Genomic DNA, 21,986 nt, shown 5'->3' with positions numbered 1-21,986 from the left:
ATCAATCAGCATTTCCAGGAGACATTCCATTATGCTTGTTTAACTCCTAACGGGCTCGTTTCAGGCAGTGGGTCCAGGGGTACGAGTGAACCTATCTTTGAAAATTTTATTTTCTTCTCATTTAGGAGATAACCATATGGAGTTTTTAAATGTTCTGGTGTTATTGTCTAATTTATCCCGCAAATGTAATTTTTGACCGAAGGACGTACCTTACTGAAATGACGTCATTTAGTAAATTTGTACGACACACCCAGACATTCAACAGATGGGTAACAAAACACTATTCTTCATCATTCACAACAAAACCCTAGTGTCTACAATAGATCGAATGTTCTGTCTTTGTAAACCACTAAAACCCGCTCATTCTACTTGGCGAGGTAGGCCTACGTACCAGTTCGGTTTCACATAACATTAATTTCGAGTTATTGCAGATACCAAAATATGAGGTTGATTTTATTTTACGATAGCATTAAGCAACCGATGCTGATTTTCTTAGTTAAATAATATTCATTCATTCAACGATACCCAGATCCATCCATCCATCCGTCCGTCTGTCCATCCATACATCCGTCCGTCCGTACGCCCATCCATCCATCCACCAGTCCATCCTTACATCCATACATCCTTTCATCCATCCATCCATCCATCCATCCACCCATCCATCCATCCATCCACCCACCCACCCACCTATTCATCCTTTCATCCACCCATCCGTCCATCCATTCATTCATTTATTCACTCATTGTTTCCAGATATCGACAACGAGTATGACTACATCATGGAGAAAGCGCTCGCGGCCTACAGACGGCACTGTCAGAAAGACGTCCCCGGGGAGTCGCTAAAACTCGACGACATTTCCCAACACTCTGAACACACACCGCAGGTCACTCCACGGCCCTTCCACCTCTCTCTAGCCAGAGTCTCCGAGATCAATCCCCAACAACGGAAAGATCCCCGACAACGACCGTGGACTGCCCTGCCAAATAAGTTTGATGCCGTCAGAATGGTAGCCGCCGCCAACATGGCCGAGCCTTCAAGGTAAACATTTAAAAAAAAAAAAAGACAACTAAATACAGTGATATTCTCCCCCTACATGCACACATACAGGCACACACTAACACACTCACAGAGGTACACACACGGAGGCACAAATAAACACACACACACACAGAGAGGTGGGGAGGCACACACACACACACACACACACACAGAGAGAGAGAGAGAGAGAGAGAGAGAGAGAGAGAGAGAGAGAGAGAGAGTGAGTCACACACACACACAGACACACAGAGGCACACACACACACACATACACACAGAGGCACACACAAACACACACATACACACACACACGCACACACACACACATACACACACAGACAGACAGACAGATACACAAACAAACACATTTACACACACAAGCACATTTACACACACAAACACATACCATCACACACGTAAACATGTTGTTTTTGCAATATTGGTTATAGTAGGCTACATCTCTCATGCACCTTTTTAAAAATTTGTATTTTTACAGCAAGCCAAGACAAATATTACACGTAAAAACATTACAGATGGGGGAAAGTGAAGTGGCGAATTCCGGAATATTTCACCGAAATCATCCCCGAGATATCAGGAAATACCAATCGACAACAGCTTTAACTAGCAAACCGTCAGCAACATTGAATGCAAAGACTAACGGCAATGTGTTGTTGTCTTCACTTTCGGAAAAACTGTTTTATTCCACGTCACACCAAAAGCGTAACAATAAGCGAGAAGCGTGGACGCAGTCTGGACGAACGCCTAGTACCAGTCGATATACCAGACCTAATTTGCATAGTGCTTATTTAGTGGTCCATCCCGACTGGCTGTCTCAATCGATGCATATTCAAAAGTTGTCTTTGACTACACGGCCATTCATGAACAATACGTGCTTTGAAGACTCATCTTTTGTTCCTAGACGCTGCAAAAGTGCACCACCGACTAAACATTGATGTACAAATGCACATTCTGTTTTTTCAATGTAGTACTTAGAACCACGTTATGTTATGCTACCCACTGAAAATTAGCTAATGTCATTGGCACTAGCGTGCGACAGTTATTCCAAGAAATATTGGAAATATAGGATATTCGTGTTCGATGTTGCAAACAATGAGAGAATAGTTCTTGCATGATCAAATTAATTTAATTAAAATTAAAATTAAAATTAAAAATTAAATTAAATTAAATTAAATTTAAAATTAAAATTAAAATTAAAATTTAAAAACACTGACCTCAGTTATTAATCAGTGAAGATTTTTGCTAATACAGTTACAACATTTTGTTTTGATTATTAATTTGAGCAAATTAAGTGTTTCTGAGCATCCTCAGACACATTGGGGCAATTTTTGTTTTAACGACATCACTAGAGCACATTGATTTATTAATCATCGGCTATTGGATGTCAATTCTGACATATATGTCCCCGTTACATTTTTTCCATTATCAAAGACCGTGGTATGTACTATATCGTGTCTGTGGGATGGTACGCTTAAAATACCCCTCGTTAATGATGGAAAAATGTAGCGGGTCTCTTCTCTAAGACAATATGTCAAAATTGTCAAATGTTTGACATCCAATAGCCGATGATTAATCAATCAATGTGCTCTAGTGTTGTCGTTAAACAAAACAAACTTCAAAGGTTTTTTATTATTATTCTTTTTATTTATACGGAACTATTTCCTTAACGGCGGTGTAGTGCCAAATAGCACGTACTATGGAACCGAAGGTATGTGAGTTCTAAACACTGATATATTGTAGACCTCTTAATAACCAACCAAACTGGTGAGTCGTGACATATATCCGTACTGAACAGATGTACTGTGTATATAATTACGTCTTAAGAAGGTTTTATTGTATGTCTGTGTCGTATAATCAAATGTATAGTAATAGCTTCGGTGCGTTATTTTCCCATCATGCTTTGGTATAAACAGTAGCTATATTGGTGAATTCCGTGGTCTCCGGTCAAGCACGATTCGATGTCTGCAAGATCAATCGGTAAATGTTTGCAAAACGGAATTCTGAATATGGTAAATTATTCTGAGCGGAACTCTCACTATGGTTTATATAAATTCTGAACGTCTTTAGCTGGAAAAAGGAACAGAAATGGGTGTTTTGAAACAGCAGAACTTGAAGATTATAAAAGTAGATTATGATGATTGAAATCAATTAGAATTTGTCGATTTTATTGTTTCATTACTTCGTTAAGTGATATGACTCAAGTTATTTTGTTGTGAATTTCTGCAAATTACTTGACGTTGGTTGTTTAAAATGTTTATTTCTGGTTCACTTGGCTTTTATTTTATTTAGATTGCAGAATTGAAACTCAAACAGGTTCAGACTGTCAACTGTCACGACAAAGTTGGCCACCTCGACGGTTGCGTTGTCATTTCCCCAACTCCAGGCACAACAGGTTCCCTCAGATTAACAACTAATGGGTTATGCGACGGGAATCGAGTTCTAAAAGCGCTCAGACTAGCAACTAGACAGTCGTAGAAGTCGTGAGAGCAGAAAATTGGCCAACTTTGTCGTGGCAGTTGGTAGTCTGACCCTAGCATTAATATATTGCCTTAAGTGTTCAACAATAATACTTCATTATCAATAACTGAAAGACTAAACTAGAATCACTAGTCTTAGTATTGTCGTGACTCATACCATGACTCATTGTCGAATGCTTCATTTTTAGCAGGATTGCCACTCCCCGTATACATTTATATAATGTATTAACGCCACAAACATGTAACATAAAACACTATTTTTGTGTGTTAGGACATCACAAACATGTAATATAACATATAAACGATTATGGGATGAATGGGCCAACCTACAGTATTTATCTTTCGATATGGGGCGAGACGTAGCCCAGTGGTATAGCACTCGCTTGATGCGCGGTCGGTGTGGGATCGATCCTCGTCGGTGGGTCCATTGGGATATTTCTCGTTTCAGCCAGTGCACCGCGACGATAGCCGTGGAATGTGCTATCCTGTCTATGGGATGGTGCACATAAAAAATACCTTGGTGCTAATCGAAATGAGTAGCCCATGAATATCTGTGTGGTCTTAACCACATGTCTAACGCCATATAACCGTAAATAAAATATGTTGAGTGCGTCGTTAAATAAAACATTTCCTTCCTTCCTTCTCTTTCTATATGGGTTTACTTGACAGGGCCGTACTCCATGCTTGCTGTCAGTTGAGTTATCACTCGAGCCCGGGTTACATGGAACCTGTAGTGCCTGCCGGGTATTCAATATCCGTCTGTGATCATACAATCGGGAGACAGTACTATAATCACACCCACAAAGCGGATGCCACCCAGATTCTGTGTTCTATTCCCCACTCTATCATTTAGACTAGCGGTACACTCAGGGTTGGAGCCAGCACTGGAATAGTAATAATAATAATAATAATAATAATAATAATAATAATAATAATAAAAAATGCTAATAATAACAAGTCTTGCATTACCTGAAGTGGACAAAGAAACTACACTTTTAACCGATAGCTAATATAATAGGCCAAAGAGACGGGTTGACATACCAAAATCAAAATTTTCATTTCAACTTATTTCCGTGCTTATATCCAATTAAGGTTCAAGCACGCTGTCCTGGGCACACACCTCAGTTGGCTGTCTAGGACAGTGGGTTAGTTGTTAGTGGTTAGTGAGAAAGAATATGGTGTAGTGGTCTTACACCTACCCACTGAGTCGTTAAAACTCGCTCTGGGCGGAAGCCGGTACCTGGCTGCGAACCCAGTACCTACCAGTCTTATGTCTTGTGGCTTAACCACGACACCACCGACGCCGGTATTGATTAAAATTAAAATCTTGAATGACGTTCGAACAAAGCGAGGTAACTCTCGTGGAATTGCTTTGTTTAATGTAATTCGATAGTTACCTACCTTTTTCTTATGCTCCATCAGTCGAGATTTTTTTGATTATTGAAAGGGCATGCTCACTTTTCGATAACACATGATAGTTTTGGCAGTGGTGCATGGGTGTACGTCATCACAGATGTCTATATGTATACACGTATGTTCACTGAGCTGCAACTGTGTGGGTTCTGATGTGTCAACCCAATCTTGGGAGTGGCAGTCTTTCCTCAGGGAAGGTAATTTGATAATAACCATCAATACAAATATTATATCATCCGGTGTAAATAGCTGTGAAGCGTTACACCTATGAAAGACTCAGTGGTGTATAGCAATTTAAAGGCACAGACCCTAGTTTCAATTCGTGAAAATTAACACTAAGTTTAGTTAAAGGGACAGACCCTAGTTTCAGCCCGTGAAAATTAACACTAAGTTTAGTTAAAGGGACAGACCCTAGTTTCAGCCCGTGAAAATTAACACTAAGTTTAGTTAAAGGGACAGACCCTAGTTTCAGCCCGTGAAAATTAACACTAAGTTTAGTTAAAGGGACAGACCCTAGTTTCAGCCCGTGAAAATTAACACTAAGTTTAGTTAATCTACAAACCTGTAATACATTTGGATAAAGTTACAATTGAGTGAAACATGATTCTATGATTTTGAAATGGTGAAATACCCTCTAAAAATAGACTAAAACTCGACTCTATAACTGTTTCTTCTCAGACGCACGTGCGTTTTCAAAAATATGAGAAATGAATTTTGTGATATTAAAAACACCAGGATGATAAAAAACACTTCGGATGTACGGAAATGGATAATCTAAACAATAAAATCGAAGTAAAGTATGATTTAAGTTACCAAAATACGGCTCTAATAATAAAAATTATGCCTTAGTGTTTAAAAACTAGGATATATCTCTTTATTTAAAATGAACTTAAAAAAAAAAAAAACTACCATGAAATGTTATGAAATTATGGTAACAATTCATCACAGACAAAACATTTCTCGTCCCAGCCAGCGCTCTACGACTGGTATATCAAAGGCCGTGGTATGTGTTATTCTGACTGTGGGATGGTGTATATAAAATATTCCTTGCTACTAAGACTCCTCTCTAAGTCTATATGTCCGAATTACCAAATGTTTGACATCCAATAGCCGGTGATTAATAAATCAATGCGCTCTAGTGGTGTCGTTCAACAAAACAAACTTTAAACTATATTGACGACAATAACACACAGGCTTCAAGAAATATTTGAAAAGCTCGTATGAACGTCACGAAGTCTTAAGGTACGAGTGCCTCTAACGGGAATAGCCGAAGGGCGGGGCGTAGCCCAGTGGAAAAGCGCTCACTTGATGCGCGGTCGCTCTCGGATCGATCCCCACTAGGGGTCACATTGGGCTATTTCTATTTTCACCCACTACATCACAACTGGTATATAAAAGGCAGTTATAACTGTTATCCTGTCTGTGGGATGGTGCACATAGAAGATCCCATTCTTCTAATGAAAAATAAATGTAGCGGGTTTCCTCTCTAAGAGTCTTAAAATCTATATGCCAGCATTACCAAATGTTTTAAATTCCAATATCCGATGATTAATAAATCAATGTGTTCGAGTGGTATAGTCAAAATAATCTTTAAAGGGACATTCCCGACTTTGCTCCATTGTAAGATGTTTCCGACAAATAAAATATTTCTACGATTAAATTTACATATTAAATATATTTTCTTGTTTAGAATATCAGTATCTGTATATTCAATGTGTTTCTGGTCGTCTTAATATTCGTAAGAAGCCCAAACTGGATTTTGTCTTCAAATAATTTCGTACGTACGAAAAAATCCTTTATAGGAAATAAAATGAAATTTAACCTTTTACAAATATTAGAACGATTAGAAACACGTTTAATATACAGCCACTAATATTTTATGCAGAAAAATATATTTGATATGTAATTACAGTCGTGAAAAAGTCTCTGTTAGTCGATAACATCTTAAAACTTGCAGAAAACTCAGGAATGTCCCTTTAAAGTATAGGTCATTCACAACAGTGCCATTCAAGGCTTCGGGAAACATTCAAAAACCTCGTATCATAAAGTCTTAAGGCGATGTCATACCACACGAGTGCCTCGTACGATAATAGCCGATTGCATAGCAACCGACTGAATCGTGATGTGTGTCTTGTCTCCATCGGCTATTCGCGTGGCTATTCTCGTACGAGGAACTCGTATCGTGTGGCGTCGCCTTTAGTCACAAGACAGCTTCTGGGAATCATCTCCTAGTAACACGCTCTGACCTCTTGTAATTCCCCGACAAGACAAATTCATAAATCACTTGATGTCGTCTCAGTTCGCACACCTTTAAAATCTCATTACGAGCTCATCCAATATGGACCAGCAACTCAATTTACGAACAGTCTTGATTATTGATCCTTTTTTTTCAGTTTTCGAAACAGAGCGGAACAGTTCTTGTACCATGATGGTATCAACACGACCGACTCAACGTCCCTATATATTATTGCCGTACAGAGTGATCATGAAGACGGTGAGCGGCAATTTGAATTATTGGCGAGGCCAGTAACCTTGTTATGATTCCAAACACACTGGACGACAGAGCATATATTGAAATGCCGGCGGTTTCCGCTCTCGAATCGCTGCCCATCATCGCATTATTGTGTGGAATATCGGCTGCTAAATTCCCAATCTTGTCCAGATACTTACCTTGCACTCATTAGTAAGATTCCACCCTCGGGGGGTTTGTCGCTAATTGCTGAAGAGTTCTCTCGAGCCTGGCCCTGTCACCGTGAACTTGACGTCACCGATTAGGTTCCGGCGTATTTATCAAATATGATCACTCCTTGGGCACTTCTTGTGAATATGTATGTAAGTCAATAGGCTCATTAGTTAGCGAGGAAACAAATAAACCAATTCGTCTGCTCCTTAGGGGAATTCCGGCTGTCGGCAGCCATTTAATGTTTTAAGATATCAAGCCACATAACACATTAGTAGAACATTTTTATAATTAAAAAACGTAAACATTTTATTGTGAAATTAGTGTTATATGTCTATAACGTATTATCATGCTGGTATGGAATGGAATGGCATGACATGGCATATAATGGTATTGGTATTGGTATTGGTATTGGTATGGTATTTGTATGGTATTGACATAGTATTGGTATAGTATTGGTATGGCATGACATGGCATGGTATGGCATATTACAATATGGTATGGTATGGTATAATATGATATAGTATAGTATTGTATGGTATTGTATGGTATGGTATGGTATAGTATGGTATAATATGATATAGTATAGTATTGTATGGTATGGTATGGTATTGGATGCAATGGTGTATAAATGTATCATACTGTATTATTATGCATTGTACTACATACGTATTGTACCGAAAACTTTCGGTTATTCGGTATTACATTACGTGGTTTATTTTTATTACACCCCCCCCCCCCCCCCCGACACACACACACGTATTATATGTAATTATGTATGTATTGATGTATGAATATCTATATATTGTTTGTATGTCGAGGTTGACTGTTACATACATATACTACTCAAAAGAATTTAAGGGTCAGACGATATTTTCGACATTATTTTCTGAATGTCAATTATATTAGCTAGACCATAATGTCACGCATGGTATTGTTCCATTTTGACGAAAGTGGGTCTAAGCAACCAATAAATGAATTAAAATCCACTGCCATTGACACTGTCGACTAGTTCTAATGACGAAAACATGCTTACATTTGCACGTAAATTAGGGCGAAAGCGAAAGGTCTGCTAAGTGCCCATAACTTGCTTTTTTACAAAGCGCTTCATTTGCACGCTTTGCATGTGTATTCCATGTTCCCAATGCTGAATTTCCGTATAATTGGAGCTTGCGTTCGTGTACGGTGCACACTCCAAATTCGACAATGGTACGACATCAACTGACTATCGAAGATCGAGGAAGGGCTATTGCTTGGCTTCAGGATGGCAATACGCAAAGAAATGTTGCTCTGAGACTTGGTGTCAGTCAGAGTGTCGTTGGCCGACTGTGGCAACGGTACCAAGCAACGAATTCTGTTCGAAATCGTCCACGTTCGGGAAGACCCCGAAGCACTACAAATAGAGAGGACCGCTACATCACCAATATGGCTCTACGTCAACGCACAACCACTGCACGCCGATTACGTGACAATCTGCGGACTGCGACTGGAACTCGAGTGTCTGATCAAACCATACGCAATCGTCTGAGAGCCAATAATCTACGCTGCCGTCGCCAGGCTGTTCGACCACCACTCCTACCACGTCACAGAACGGCCAAACGTCACTGGTGCACACTTCATCTGCGGTGGCAACGTGTTCAGTGGGGTCATGTGATGTTCACTGATGAGTCCAGGTTTAGTCTCCAGTTCAACGACGGTCGGGTTCGTGTCTACAGACGTCCTGGGGAGCGCTTCGCTGACGTTAACGTTAGACAACGTTACCGGTTCGGTGGTGGCAGCGTCATGGTGTGGGGCGGCATCTCTATCCACCACAGGACCCCCCTCTATGTGGTGGATGGCAATCTGAATGGAATCCGCTATCTGAATGAGATTATCCGGCCGTTGGTTCACCCAGGCCTTCAGCAGATTGGCGGCGGGGCAGTTCTGCAGGATGACAATGCCAGACCCCACCGCGCCAGGGTGGTAACGGACTTTCTCAGAAACAAGGTATCGCCAGGATGGATTGGCCAGCATATTCGCCTGACTTGGCCCCAATAGAGCACGCCTGGGACGAATTAGGCAGGAGAGTTCGGGATAACCATGCCCCTCCGGCCAACCTTCATGATCTGGGTCAACTTCTTATGGCAGAGTGGCAGGCCATTCCCCAAGAGTTCTTCAGACGTCTGATCAACAGCATGAGGCAACGATGTGTCGAGTGTATTCGCGCCAGGGGTGGATTCACACACTATTAAACGAATGTTCTAATGTGTAAAATCCATGTTTGACAACCTTCAACTTTGACAGCATGTCATGTGACTTTCTTGTATACAGTGACGTTTATTTGTGATTTTTTGTAAATATGGAACAATAAATTAAATTTTTGGTGTAGTTTACATCATCAATCTAATACACTCTGAAACTTATTTGGTTATAAATTTTTGACCCTTAAATTCTTTTGAGTAGTATATATATTAACGCATTGGCGCAGGGGATAAATAAATCCTGTTTGGCCTCACAGATTGTCCCATGCCGTTGCTGGGACTCGGACCTGTGGCACCGAATCGCCCGCAAATTGCAGACTAACCACGATGCGCTCTGAGCTATCCAGACATGCATGTATGTATGTATGTATGTATGTATGTATGTATGCATGTATGCATGTTATACATTATATGATATCCAGCGGACATGGCTGTGCTATCCTATTTCTTATATAGTAAATTAAAACGTCCTTTCCAACTATAACATATTTACTGGTTTTTGTTAATTTTCAACAAGCTGTGAGACTATACACCAGGCCATTTCTTTAAATTGTGCACTGTGGATAGCAGGGGCGTGGGCTGGGGGGGGGGGGGGGGGGGGGGTCGGGGGTTCGGATGACCCCCCCCCCCCCCCCCCCCCCGCGCTGAAGCAAATGGTCCGCTTTCAGAACTAAAACACACAGGTTTATACATATGGAGTTTCTGGTGGTGCAAAAACAAAATAGAAAAAGGTCCACTTGGTTCATATTCGACCCCCCCCCCCCCCCCCAGGTCCAGATCACGCTACGCCCCTGGATAGTTATTTATAGGTGTCCAAAGGCGGTGGGGGTCGGATGTAGAAGGTACTTCTAGACGTTCGTCTAAGTTATACTGTTTCCCCGTTAGAAATCAATTTAATATAAAACTGTTCCAGTTGACGTCATCTTCCGTCGCTTATATTAGTAGTCATATAAATCATATTTATGTCAATTTCACAAAAGGAAAAAAACCAAAAACGTTTTGTACTTGACGTAACAGCAGTATCGACAGTAATTTATAGATAAAGATATATATGCGCCAAGTGTTGGGAAATTCATTCAAATGGAAGAATTATACAAGTTTGCACATTTGTACATCCATTTTCTGGTATTTTTGTAGATTGTTTCACCCAAACGTATTAAGATATGTATGTGTCGAATATATCGCGATACAGCGGCCAGGAAGCAATGCATCATATCGAGTACTTAGTATCACTACACGATAATGTATCGACATATCGATGCAACTCTACAGTCCACACCTGGTTCTAGGTTCGGGGTTCAGAGCACAGGTGGCAAGCATTTTTACTGATAAACTGTTATATAATCCATATTTGTGCCGTAACAGAGATACATAAATACGTAACAGGTATGTGTAGTTTAAAGGCGTGGGTAGCAAGATAACGGTATATTAAAATGAAATCCCGTGTTGTGCAGATTCAGATTTATCAATCTGAACGACAAAACCGTAACACATGGCCAGGGCCCCGTTCCACGAAGCGATCTTAACCCTAAGATTAACTTAAGTGCATAGGGTAGCTCTGCGCTTAAGGTAATCTTAGGGCTAAGATCGTTTCGTAGAACGGGGCCCAGAGCCGTATCTCTGCACAATGCAGAGTCGAATGTGCATTTGGCAAAATAGTGGTTGATTCCATGAACCTCTATCTAGTGCCTCGTGTATAGGAGGACAGCCACTCCCGATGATGTCATTTTACTGGAGATTTCATCCTTCTTGCACCGCCACAAAGAAGACTGCCACTCCCAGACTAGTTTACCAGATCAAAACTAACTCAGGGAAGAGCTCGGTGGAATAAATACTGCCGTGATGACATGCACTCATGAACAACTGTCAAATCAGTGATGATATTAGGTGCTCGCGAAAGGCGAACATGTCCTGCCCCATCTGTGGTACCCGTTATGAGTACTGCCACCACAGTCCGTCACTTCATCTTTATAATTGGCGGGGCGTAGCCCAATGGGCTATTTTTCGTTCCAGCCAGTGCATCACGACTGGTATATCAAAGGCCGTGGTATGTGCTATCCTGTCTGTGGGATAGTGCATATAAAAGATCCCTTGCTACTAATGGAAAAATGTAGCGGGTTTCCTCTTTTAGACTATATGTCAAAATTACCAAGTGTTTGACATTCAATAGCCGATGATTAATTAATAAATGTGCTCTAGTGGTGTCGTTAAACAAAAACAAAACTTCATCTTTATAAATAATATGTAATGCCACTCCCAAACCAGTTTACTAAATCAACCCCAGCACCGCCAGTACACCACGACTGGTATATCAAAGGCGGTATGTGCTACCATGTCTATGGGATGGTGCATATAATCGAAAAGAGTAGCTCATGAAGTGGTGACAGCGGGTTTCCTCTCTCCATATCTGTGTGGTCCTTAACCATATGTCTGTCTCCCCTCAAAAATGACAACAGTACACTAAAATATTGGTAAACGTTTATCATAATTTATTCACTTTATCACATAGGTTGCCCCTTTTGATAGCCTCGTTGCCTTTCACGTACCATCACATTGATTAAATATCACAGTTTCACACCAGTTTGCATTGGCCTCTGACACGTCGTTTCATGGCCATTAATTCTTAACCTGCCTTCTGCTGTACATACTTACTCATACACTATGGCTGGGATCCTGGAATGGTGTACTTAGAATAAAGGAAATGCTAAATATTAATTAGTTAATTTGCCGAAACGATTGTCCTCAGCTTGTGAATGAATTATTATAGATATAGGCATGTAAAAGACTGGAATCTCCAAGCTAAATGAGATTCGTTATTGGTTCTATAAAAAAAAAAGTGTGACCATTTCTGTTAAAGGGACAGACCCTAGTTTCAACCCGTGAAAATTAACACTAAGTTTAGTTAATTTATAAATCACATTTGGATAAAGTTACAAATGAGTGAAACATGAGTCTGTGACTTTGAAATGGTGAAGTACCCTCTGAAATAGACTAAACCTCAACTCCATAACTGTTACTTCTCAGACACACGTGCGTTTTAAAAAATATGAAAAATACATTTTGTGGTATTAAAAACACCAGGATGACCGAACACGTCGAATGTACGGAAATTGACAATCTAAACCATAAAATCTAAGCAAAGTATGATTTCAGTTATCAAAAACGGTTTTAATAGTCAAAAATATGCCTTAGTGTTTAAAAACTAGGATATGTCCCTTTAATGAGATTATGTAAAATATGGCTAACATTTAGGCTGCATGGTAACAGAGAAAATAAAAACCTGTAACATTTATAAGTACAAACACAATAGAACAAAATATTATGGAGATGAAAGCTTGGTGTGATCCAGAGTGTAACATATACTAGACTATTTAATGTCACTAATTATCATAGCATTCATATTTCACATTTCAGACGTCTTACATGGATTGATAAAATCCATGTTGGTTCCTCCACACAGTTAAAGTAACAGACCCCAGTTTCAGCCCGTGAAAACTACGTTTGGTTTGGTTACAGACCATTGACCTATTTAATGGTCTAACAAAGTATGATTTGATTTGTCCTTAAATGTACTTTATTCAATCATCTTCATAACCACCATACTCCATTCATTAATGATATTTAGTAATAATAATTGAATTATGGTAATGGTCCATAATTCAAAAACTAAAATTGCCGAGAGGGTTGACATAGATTTCACTCCATCGTGGTTCAGTTCAGGTGATGCAATAGCTAGATTTGGTTTTCAACAATTAATGTAATTTTTAGTTATTATTAGAGAAATAAAGTCCTTAAATCCGTGACAGTATGCCTTTAAGCTACAAACCTGTAACACATCTGGATAAAGTTACAATAGAGTAAAACAAAAGTCTGTGATGCTAAAATGGAAAAATGCCATCTAAAAATTGTCGAACTCGTCTTCATGGGCTTTACTTTTCAGAAATACGCGTATTTTTTAAATTTATGAAAACAAAGCATTTCGTGGTATTACAAATACCTGGACGACCAGAAACGCTTTGAATGTATGGAAACGGATAATTTAAACAATAAAATGTAAATAATGTCTGGTTTCAGTTGTTAACAAATGGATCTAATAGTGATAAATACGCGGTAGTGCTTAAAAAATAGAGGGTCCTTTTAGTAACAAGCTGTTTGGCTTTCAGGACAACATGGTCATTCGACTATATAGGATTTGATTTCCTGAACATATGAAAAGCAGTTTTGTCAGTAGGAGGTTTAAAAAAACATTTTTCTAATGTTGGAACTCACAAAAAGTCGAGACCTGGATAACTGGGCAGGGTTTCTGCAAGAACGAAATTTTTGGATATGGCGCTATGTTATTAAATATTTTCAGTATGTGTGCAGTATAACAGGGAGTATGTGTGTGTATGGGGGGGGGGGGGGGGGGCTCCCCAAAAAAGAAAATGGGTTTGGTTTAGAGTTAGGGCTAAGAAAATCATACAGTAGGGATAAGAGTCATTAATTTTGTCAAAAGGTTAACTTAAAAAAATAAAATCTGCAAAAGAAATTGGGTATGGCGCCATACCCATTTTACCCTGCATGGTAATTTACCGTTGAGCAAAGTCAACACTGAGCTATACTGAGTGACAAAGAAAACGCAAATATTAATTTAGTTTTCATTAACTTAGTTAAAATTATTCAGTTTGAATCTCGTTAGTTTTTATGTCAGTTAAAATTATCAGTGTATCTAGAACCTTTTAGACACATTTGAACAGTCTATACTGACGTCCAAAAGAAACTATATCAAGACCATTTAATTTAATTTCCTTTACAATTTGGATAATGAAAATAAAACGGTGGTTAAATATCTTTGGTTTTTTATGGAATAAATGGTTTTTTCCCAATAATAATAATAATAATAATAATCGTAATTCATTCATTCATTCATTATACTTATTTGTGTGCTTCTATCCGATTAAGGTTCAAGCACGCTGTCCTGAGCACACACCTCAGCTATCTGGGCTGTCTGTCCAGGACAGAGGGTTAGTTATTAGTTGTTAGTGGTTAGTGAGAGAGACGAGAGTGTAATGGGCTTACACACTTAACCATTGAGTCGTTAAAATTCGCTCTGGGTGGGAGCCGGAACCGGGCTTCGAACCCAGTACCTACCAGCCTTATGTCCGATGGTTTAACCACGACACCACCGAGGCCGGTCTTAATCGTAATAATATTAATAATCATCATAGTAATTAAATATTATGAAATGAACTTATTCTTATAAAATAACAAGGTTTTTTTTGTGGTGAGTATAATAATAATCACCATAATAAATAAATAAATAAATAAATAATAATTAATAATTAATAATAATAATAATAATCGTAATAATAACAATAATCGTAATCATAATCGTAATCACAATCGTAATCGTAATAATAATCGTAATCATAATCGTAATAATAATCGTAATCATAATCGTAATCGTAAATAATAATCGTAATCATTAATTATAATAATAATCATAGAAATCGAATCCTATCTAATGCACAATACAGTCACTCTTATCAAAATAGCAGACGCTCGAATCACTCGCACACTAGTAGATAGCTTCCAGAGATGTGGACACGTGACATTAAGTCTTTCAGTCAGAACCAAAGCGCTGCGTCTTATTTGCGGCTGGAACGCTAATCTCAATGTAGATTACTTCTGAATAATTGCTTCTGGAAATTCAAGAAAATCATTTGTGCATCAGATACCTTTTTTGATTCTGAGATGGAAATTCAAGAACATAATTTGACCATAAAAGACACAGTATCGTCAGATGAGAGGGTGCGTTGAAGTTCAGTTTAAAAAAAAAAGTGTCATTATTATCGTTCGATGCTCTGTGTGGAAGATTTTGCATTTGTTTAAATTTTTTCACCCTCATAAAATTTAAATAGCAGTGTCTGGACATGCGTGAATAGCGCATAAAATTACTATAGCATAGTATCTATACAAAGGTTGTTTTGTTTAACTACACCACTGGAGCACAACCATTCATTTATTAATCATTGTCTGTCACTGGATGTCAAATATACAATTTTGAGTCTTACAGGAACTTGCTACATTTGTCCATTTGCAGCAATGAATCTTTTGCACCAGCTTTCCAACAGACAGGGCCGTACATACCACAACATTGTAGAAAGTGCACCTCAAGCGAGCGTGACCGGCCTCGGTGGCGTCGTGGTTAGGCCATCAGTCTACAGGCTGGTAGGTACTGGGTTCGGATCCCAGTCGAGGCATGGAATTTTTAATCCAAATACCGACTCCAAACCCCGAGTGAGTGCTCTGTAAAGGCTCAGTGGGTAGGTGTAAACCACTTGCACCGACCAGTGATCCATAACTGGTTCAACAAAGACCATGGTTTGTGCTATCCTGCCTGTGGGAAGCGCAAATAAAAGATCCATTGCTGCCTGTCGTAAAAGAGTAGCCTATGTGGCGACAGCGGGTTTCCTCTAAAAAAAAAACAGTGTCAGAATGACCATATGTTTGATAAGATAAAAATCAATGTGCTCTAGTGGCGTCGTTAAATAAAACAAACTTTACTTTTACTCAAGCGAGCGCTCCACCGACTGAGCTAAGTTGTATTCCCACTTTCCCACAGACAGGACAGCATATACCAAGGTCTTTGATATACCAATCGTGGAGCACTGATTGAGACGGGGTAAAACCCAATGGGTTCACCGAGCTGGTTTGAATCTACGACTCAAGCACCAACTGAGCTAGACCCCATCCATGCAGTTTCCCACAGACAGCACAGCATATACCACAGTCTTTGATATACCAGTCATTGGGCACCGGATGAGACGGGGGGAAACTCAATCAGAGAATGGATCCACTGAGTGGCTTTCAATTCTATAACCAAAACACCTTAGGCGAGCTAAATATGGCCCCTTGATTTTAATTAGTATTTAATTTGCAAACAAATCTCAGCAAAATCTACAATGACGATATCAGTTCAAACCGCGAATTAGAACATCCGCTATGACGCTGGTTGAAAGGCTTGTCACATATATATTGTCTTTAACGTTATTATTTGTATCATGTGACGCCATCAGAATCATCACTCTTTGTTATCTCTGTCCTTATTGTGACATGTTGGCCACCAGCCCATTTTGGCTGCGGGGTTTCATCTGCGGCAGACTTGTGGTCTGCTGGGACTGGCGACGATTTGCTAATATGGACAACAGTTTTTGACGGAGAATCATGTTTCCCATCTGACAATGGCGACATTTCTGAAACTAAATTCACATGTGCAGAAGAGTCTGATGATAAAGTTTTATCTTGTAGTACACCACCATCTTTATCACCGTTCGGTATCTCTCTAGACGCGTTAGACAGTGGTTCTTTTGGTGTTCTTAAGATACCGGAAAGGACGACTGATGAAGCCCCACCCTCCTTGATGATGGGTGATGGTTGAATTTCTGCGGTCGGGGACGGTAACGATTCACTGGGAGCTACAGATTTCATTTCTGTTTTAACTGTCACATCATCTGGTTTAGTTCTGTGTCTTAAATCTCTAGACTCTTTCGTTTCTTTGGCACTGTCTTTAGTAGAATCTGCGGGTACAGTCAAGAACTGCCGTGTAAGGGCAGAATGGTAGGATGATGGATCTTCAAAGCTGGACGTTTTGCGTGCTTTTAATTTCGAGGCTTTCTGTTCCTTGTGGTCGAAGGCTTTCAGAAATGTCTTTTCTAGAAAGCTGCTGCGACGTTTCTCTCCAGTCGTACTGGTATCATTCTTTTCTTCTTCTATCCGACTCTCGCGAATCGGAACTCCTTGCGAGAAGTCTCCCACACTCCCTGATCTCTTTCTATCCGGCATCCACGGCACCTTCAGGCCGAACAGGTTAGGCCCAGATGGGACTTTGTGAAGCTTCGTCTTCTTTGTCTCGGACTTTCCACCTTCTCCGAAGTCTATCAGATCCTTGTTTCGGAGACTCTCTCTGGACTTCGATCTCTTCTCCTCGGAAATCTTGTGCAGCTTCGTCGCGAAGTCGAACTTGAATTTCTTTTTCGGTTTGCACCCGTCTGAGCTTTCGTCAGAGTCGCCCTCGTCGTTATCGCTGGCACTAGTCGGAATGGGGGTGGACTCCATGACGATTTCGTTGACTAGTTTCTGGTCCTCCTCCAGATCGGCCCTGCTCGACACAATGCTCGGGTTTTTACCGATTTTGCTGAGGCGTTCCGCCGCCACGCTCTCCATGGTTCTCCTCATGACTGGGTACCGGTCGAGGACGCTCGTGAAGTGCTCCACTGCCAGTGAATAGAGATTGCAGTACGTCTCCGCCCTGACACTGGCTACACGTCTAGCGTGTGTAAGAAGACAGATTTCTGTGGGGAAAAAAGCAAAACAGGAATGTAATTATTATTAGGAATGCGAATTTTATAGACACACTGACATATTATGATTCAAATGGTAAATAATAACTATTACGAAACACTCCACCTGTAATTTCCATATTTCAGGTTGATTTGGCTGGTTTTGTCAAAGAAGGGAATGGTCTGCATTATTAAATAAGGTTTGGTACAATAAAAGAAAGAAATGTTTTATTTAACGACGCACTCAACACATTTTATTTACGGTTATATGGCGTCAGACATATGGTTAAGGACCACACAGATTTTGAGAGGAAACCCGCTGTTGCCACTACATGGGCTACTCTTCCGATTAGCAGCAAGGGATCTTTTATTTGCGCTTCCCACAGGCAGGATAGCACAAACCATGGCCTTTGTTGAACCAGTTATGGATCACTGGTCGGTGCAAGTGGTTTACACCTACCCATTGAGCCTTGCGGAGCACTCACTCAGGGTTTGGAGTCGGTATCTGGATTAAAAATCCCATGCCTTGACTGGGATCCGAACCCAGTACCTACCAGCCTGTAGACCGATGACCTGCCACGACGCCACCGAGGCCGGTTGGTACAATAAAGTAACACGTTTCATATTTTAGATTATAAACGAACTTGTATCATGTATTTTCTTAATTGTATATCACTGGATAATGGATGTCAAACATTTGGTAATTTTCACACATAGTTTTAGAGAGGAAACCCGCTACATTTTTCCATTAGTAACAAAGGATCTTTGATATGCACCATCCCACCGACATGATATCACATAGCACGGCCTTTGATATGACAGTATCGGGTGCACTGGCTGGAACAAAAAATAACCCAATAGGCCCACCGACGGGGATCGACCCCAAACCGACCGCGTATCATGCGAGCGCTTTACCACTGGACCAGTATATTATGATACGTATCCTGATTCAGGGAACCCATGTCGTGATATATCGTGGTACAAAATTCTGATAATACCCATCCCGATGATTATAAACAAAGACATTAGTCTAGATTACCTAACATCGGAATTTACACACCAAGAATTGTATGATTTTTAATGTATAGATGCATTATCGCCAATCCTTAATGTAACACCATTTATTAATTGCAAAAATAATTTAACTATTATGTTTGTGTTGAAGGGAACTAACTCTCTGATGAAGTCAGATGTTGTTTACACGACATGCGTGCTTGAACAGGTATCTGATGAAAGCATGCCACAAATTACCTAAACTCACAACTGGTATGTTATGTCAGTAACGCTGTCAACTGTTAACGTCAGTCGCCATCACGCAACATATACCACTATCTTCTCATGCTATGGAACCGGCATCGGTGGTGTTGTGGTTAGGCCATCGAACATAAGGCTGGTAGGTACAGGGTTCGCAGCCCGATATCGGCTCCCACCCAGAGCGAATTTTAACGACACAATGGGGTAGATGTAAGACCAATGCACCCTCGTCTCTCTCAATAATCATTAACAACTAACACTGTCCTGGACAGACAGCCCAGATAGCCGATGCGTGGTCAGGACAGCGTGCTTGAACCTTAATTGGATATAAGCACGAAAGTAAGTTGAAATAAAATGAAAAATGCTGTGGAAAATAAAACGAAAATAGCTGCAAATTGGTTTTAGGCATCACGCAACCATTTGTCGTTTCGTTACTTGTAGCAGCTTAACATCTATAGTCCGGTTTTGGAAATAGTTCCTCATAAAAAAAACACCTACAAAATTCTGATTTTCCTTTTGAAATCTTTCTTTGATGATTACAAGTAGGTTGACCTCTGTAGTATTTAAATAACCCACTGGTTTGAAGTTACTTGTTATAATGTAGTACTAACTGACAACAACTGTGCAGGTGGCATAGTGCCACTTGTATAACGGCAACACGGGGCGGTACTCTGATATGAGGATGGCTGACTGAAACATTTTGTGGGATCGACCTATGTTGATTTTACACAGTACTTGTAAGTTAAGAGCACTCACTAAAATTAGCATTCACATGACCCTCTCGATAGTGTAGTATTTTTCACAGAATATATTTTGATATAGAACTTGTGTTGAACTTAATGGAGTAATTAATGGTGTTGTGTACATGACTCTATTGAGGGCACCGGCCTCGGTGGCGTCGTGGTTAGGCCATTGGTATACAGGCTGGTAGGTACTGGGTTCGGATCCCAGTCGAGGCATGGGATTTTTAATCCAGATACCGAATCCAAACCCTGAGTGAGTGCTCCGCAAGGCTCAATGGGTAGGTGTAAACCACTTGCACCGACCAGTGATCCATAACTGGTTCAACAAAGGCCATGGTTTGTGCTATCCTGCCTGGCTCTTAAATTCTGTGTGGTCCTTAACCATGTGTTTGACGCCATATAACCGTAAATGAAAAAATGTGTTGAGTGCGTCGTTAAATAAAACATTTCTTTTTATTGATGGTGTTGTATTTTTTTCACAGAATATATTCTGACATAGAAATTGTATTTAACTGAATTAAATTACTGATGGCGGTATTGAATTGCATGGAGTAAATTAATGATGGTGTGGAACCTTTACTCGAGATAGATCTATAACGTGTGAAAAGACCTCACCTCCAAAATACGACCCATCTGAAAGACTGGTAGCGACCTCTCCGTCGGACGTGACGATGTCGACGATCCCTTCCTGTATGAAGAACATCTTCGTTCCCATGGTTCCCTCCTTGATGACGTAGTCTCCGGGCTGGAACACCTCAAAGTGGAGTTTGCTAACGACCTCGGACACGAACGAGGGGTCAGCGTGTGTGAAGAACGGCACTGACGCCACCAGAGCGCGACAGTTGTGGTTTATCACCTCCTGCAGAGAGGAAGGATTCTTATATTACATTCCCAGCACACTGATTCGTTTTTATTTTATTTGGTTTGGGCTAATATCTACTTAAGGTTGAGTATATTATGAAATGAGATGTCTTGAGGAAACACCTCATCTATCTGGGTTGTCTGTCCAGGGTCCAGGACACGGGTTAATGGGTAATTGTAAGTGATCAGAGAGAGAGAGAGAGAGAGAGAGAGAGAAAGAGATTGACAGAGAAAGAGAGAGACAGAGAGAGCAGCAAACATACAGAGGAAGAGAAAGATACAAAATATCGATAAGAGGACTTTTAACACAGAAACAAAAAACTACAAACACCGAAAGAGGGAGTGGGATAAAGTTTTGTTTTGTTTAACGACACCACTAGAGCACATTGAGAGAGAGAGAGAGAGAGAGAGAGAGAGAGAGAGAGAGAGAGAGAGAGAGAGAGAGAGAGAGAGAGACCCAACCCCAAACACAAACACAAGCCCAAACCAAACCCCTACCCGAACCAACACCAACCCCTACCCCAACCGCAAACCCAACCCCAACCCCAACCCCAACACCAATCCCAATCCCAAACCCAAACCCAACCCAAATCAACCCCAACCACAACCCAAAAGCCTAACACAACCCCAACCCGAACTCCAAACCCAAACCCAACCCAAACAGCAAACACAGTGATGGAATGAAGGAGGAGTTTTGACACAGATAGAAACAGAAAACTACAAACACCATAAAGACACCACGATATCAACAGACAGAGACAATGAAGAAGAGGTTCAGACAGACATACCACAAAGACGCAATTACACACACACACACACACACACACACACACACACACACACACACACACACAGAGAGACAGACAGATGTACAGCTATTTAGATTAATGTGTCCACATCCTTCCACTATACTAGCCTTGGTCTCACACTGTGTTGGAAACA

At 40.3% G+C, this 21,986-nt stretch overlaps 2 protein-coding genes across 3 annotated transcripts in view; one reads left to right on the top strand and one right to left on the bottom strand.

The window, feature by feature from the left end:
* Positions 1 to 757: 757 nt before the first annotated feature.
* LOC121377356 lies at positions 758 to 3,321 on the top strand. Its single transcript, XM_041505320.1, has 2 exons — positions 758 to 1,038; positions 1,534 to 3,321. Exons 1-2 carry the CDS (start codon positions 779 to 781, stop codon positions 1,988 to 1,990), a joined length of 717 nt encoding a protein of 238 aa, XP_041361254.1. The 5' UTR covers positions 758 to 778; the 3' UTR covers positions 1,991 to 3,321.
* A 13,438-nt stretch (positions 3,322 to 16,759) lies between these two features.
* The window catches only part of LOC121382512 (potassium voltage-gated channel subfamily H member 7-like), a 163,611-nt gene continuing 158,384 nt past the window's right edge, over positions 16,760 to 21,986 (bottom strand). For both annotated transcript variants that reach the window (XM_041511983.1, XM_041511984.1), the window contains exons 9-10: positions 20,799 to 21,042; positions 16,760 to 18,198 (exon numbers count right to left, since the gene is read on the bottom strand). In XM_041511983.1, the coding sequence (XP_041367917.1) occupies positions 16,907 to 18,198; positions 20,799 to 21,042 (1,536 nt within the window). In that variant the 3' untranslated portion in view covers positions 16,760 to 16,906. The remainder of the gene's footprint in view (positions 18,199 to 20,798; positions 21,043 to 21,986) is intronic.

Source organism: Gigantopelta aegis, chromosome 2, assembly GCF_016097555.1.
Source record: "Gigantopelta aegis isolate Gae_Host chromosome 2, Gae_host_genome, whole genome shotgun sequence".
Lineage (NCBI taxonomy): Eukaryota > Metazoa > Mollusca > Gastropoda > Neomphalida > Peltospiridae > Gigantopelta > Gigantopelta aegis.
Note: the sequence above shows the minus strand (reverse complement) of the source record. Positions and strands in the feature narration are given on the sequence as shown.

What these genes read in the sequence shown, in the direction of transcription:
- LOC121377356 (XM_041505320.1), top strand. Translation starts at nt 779, where the DNA reads ATGGAGAAAGCGCTCGCGGCCTACAGACGGCACTGTCAGAAAGACGTC. An exon ending in AACATGGCCGAGCCTTCAAG is followed by an intron (nt 1,039 to 1,533) that starts GTAAACATTTAA and finishes GTATTTTTACAG; the next exon opens with CAAGCCAAGACAAATATTAC.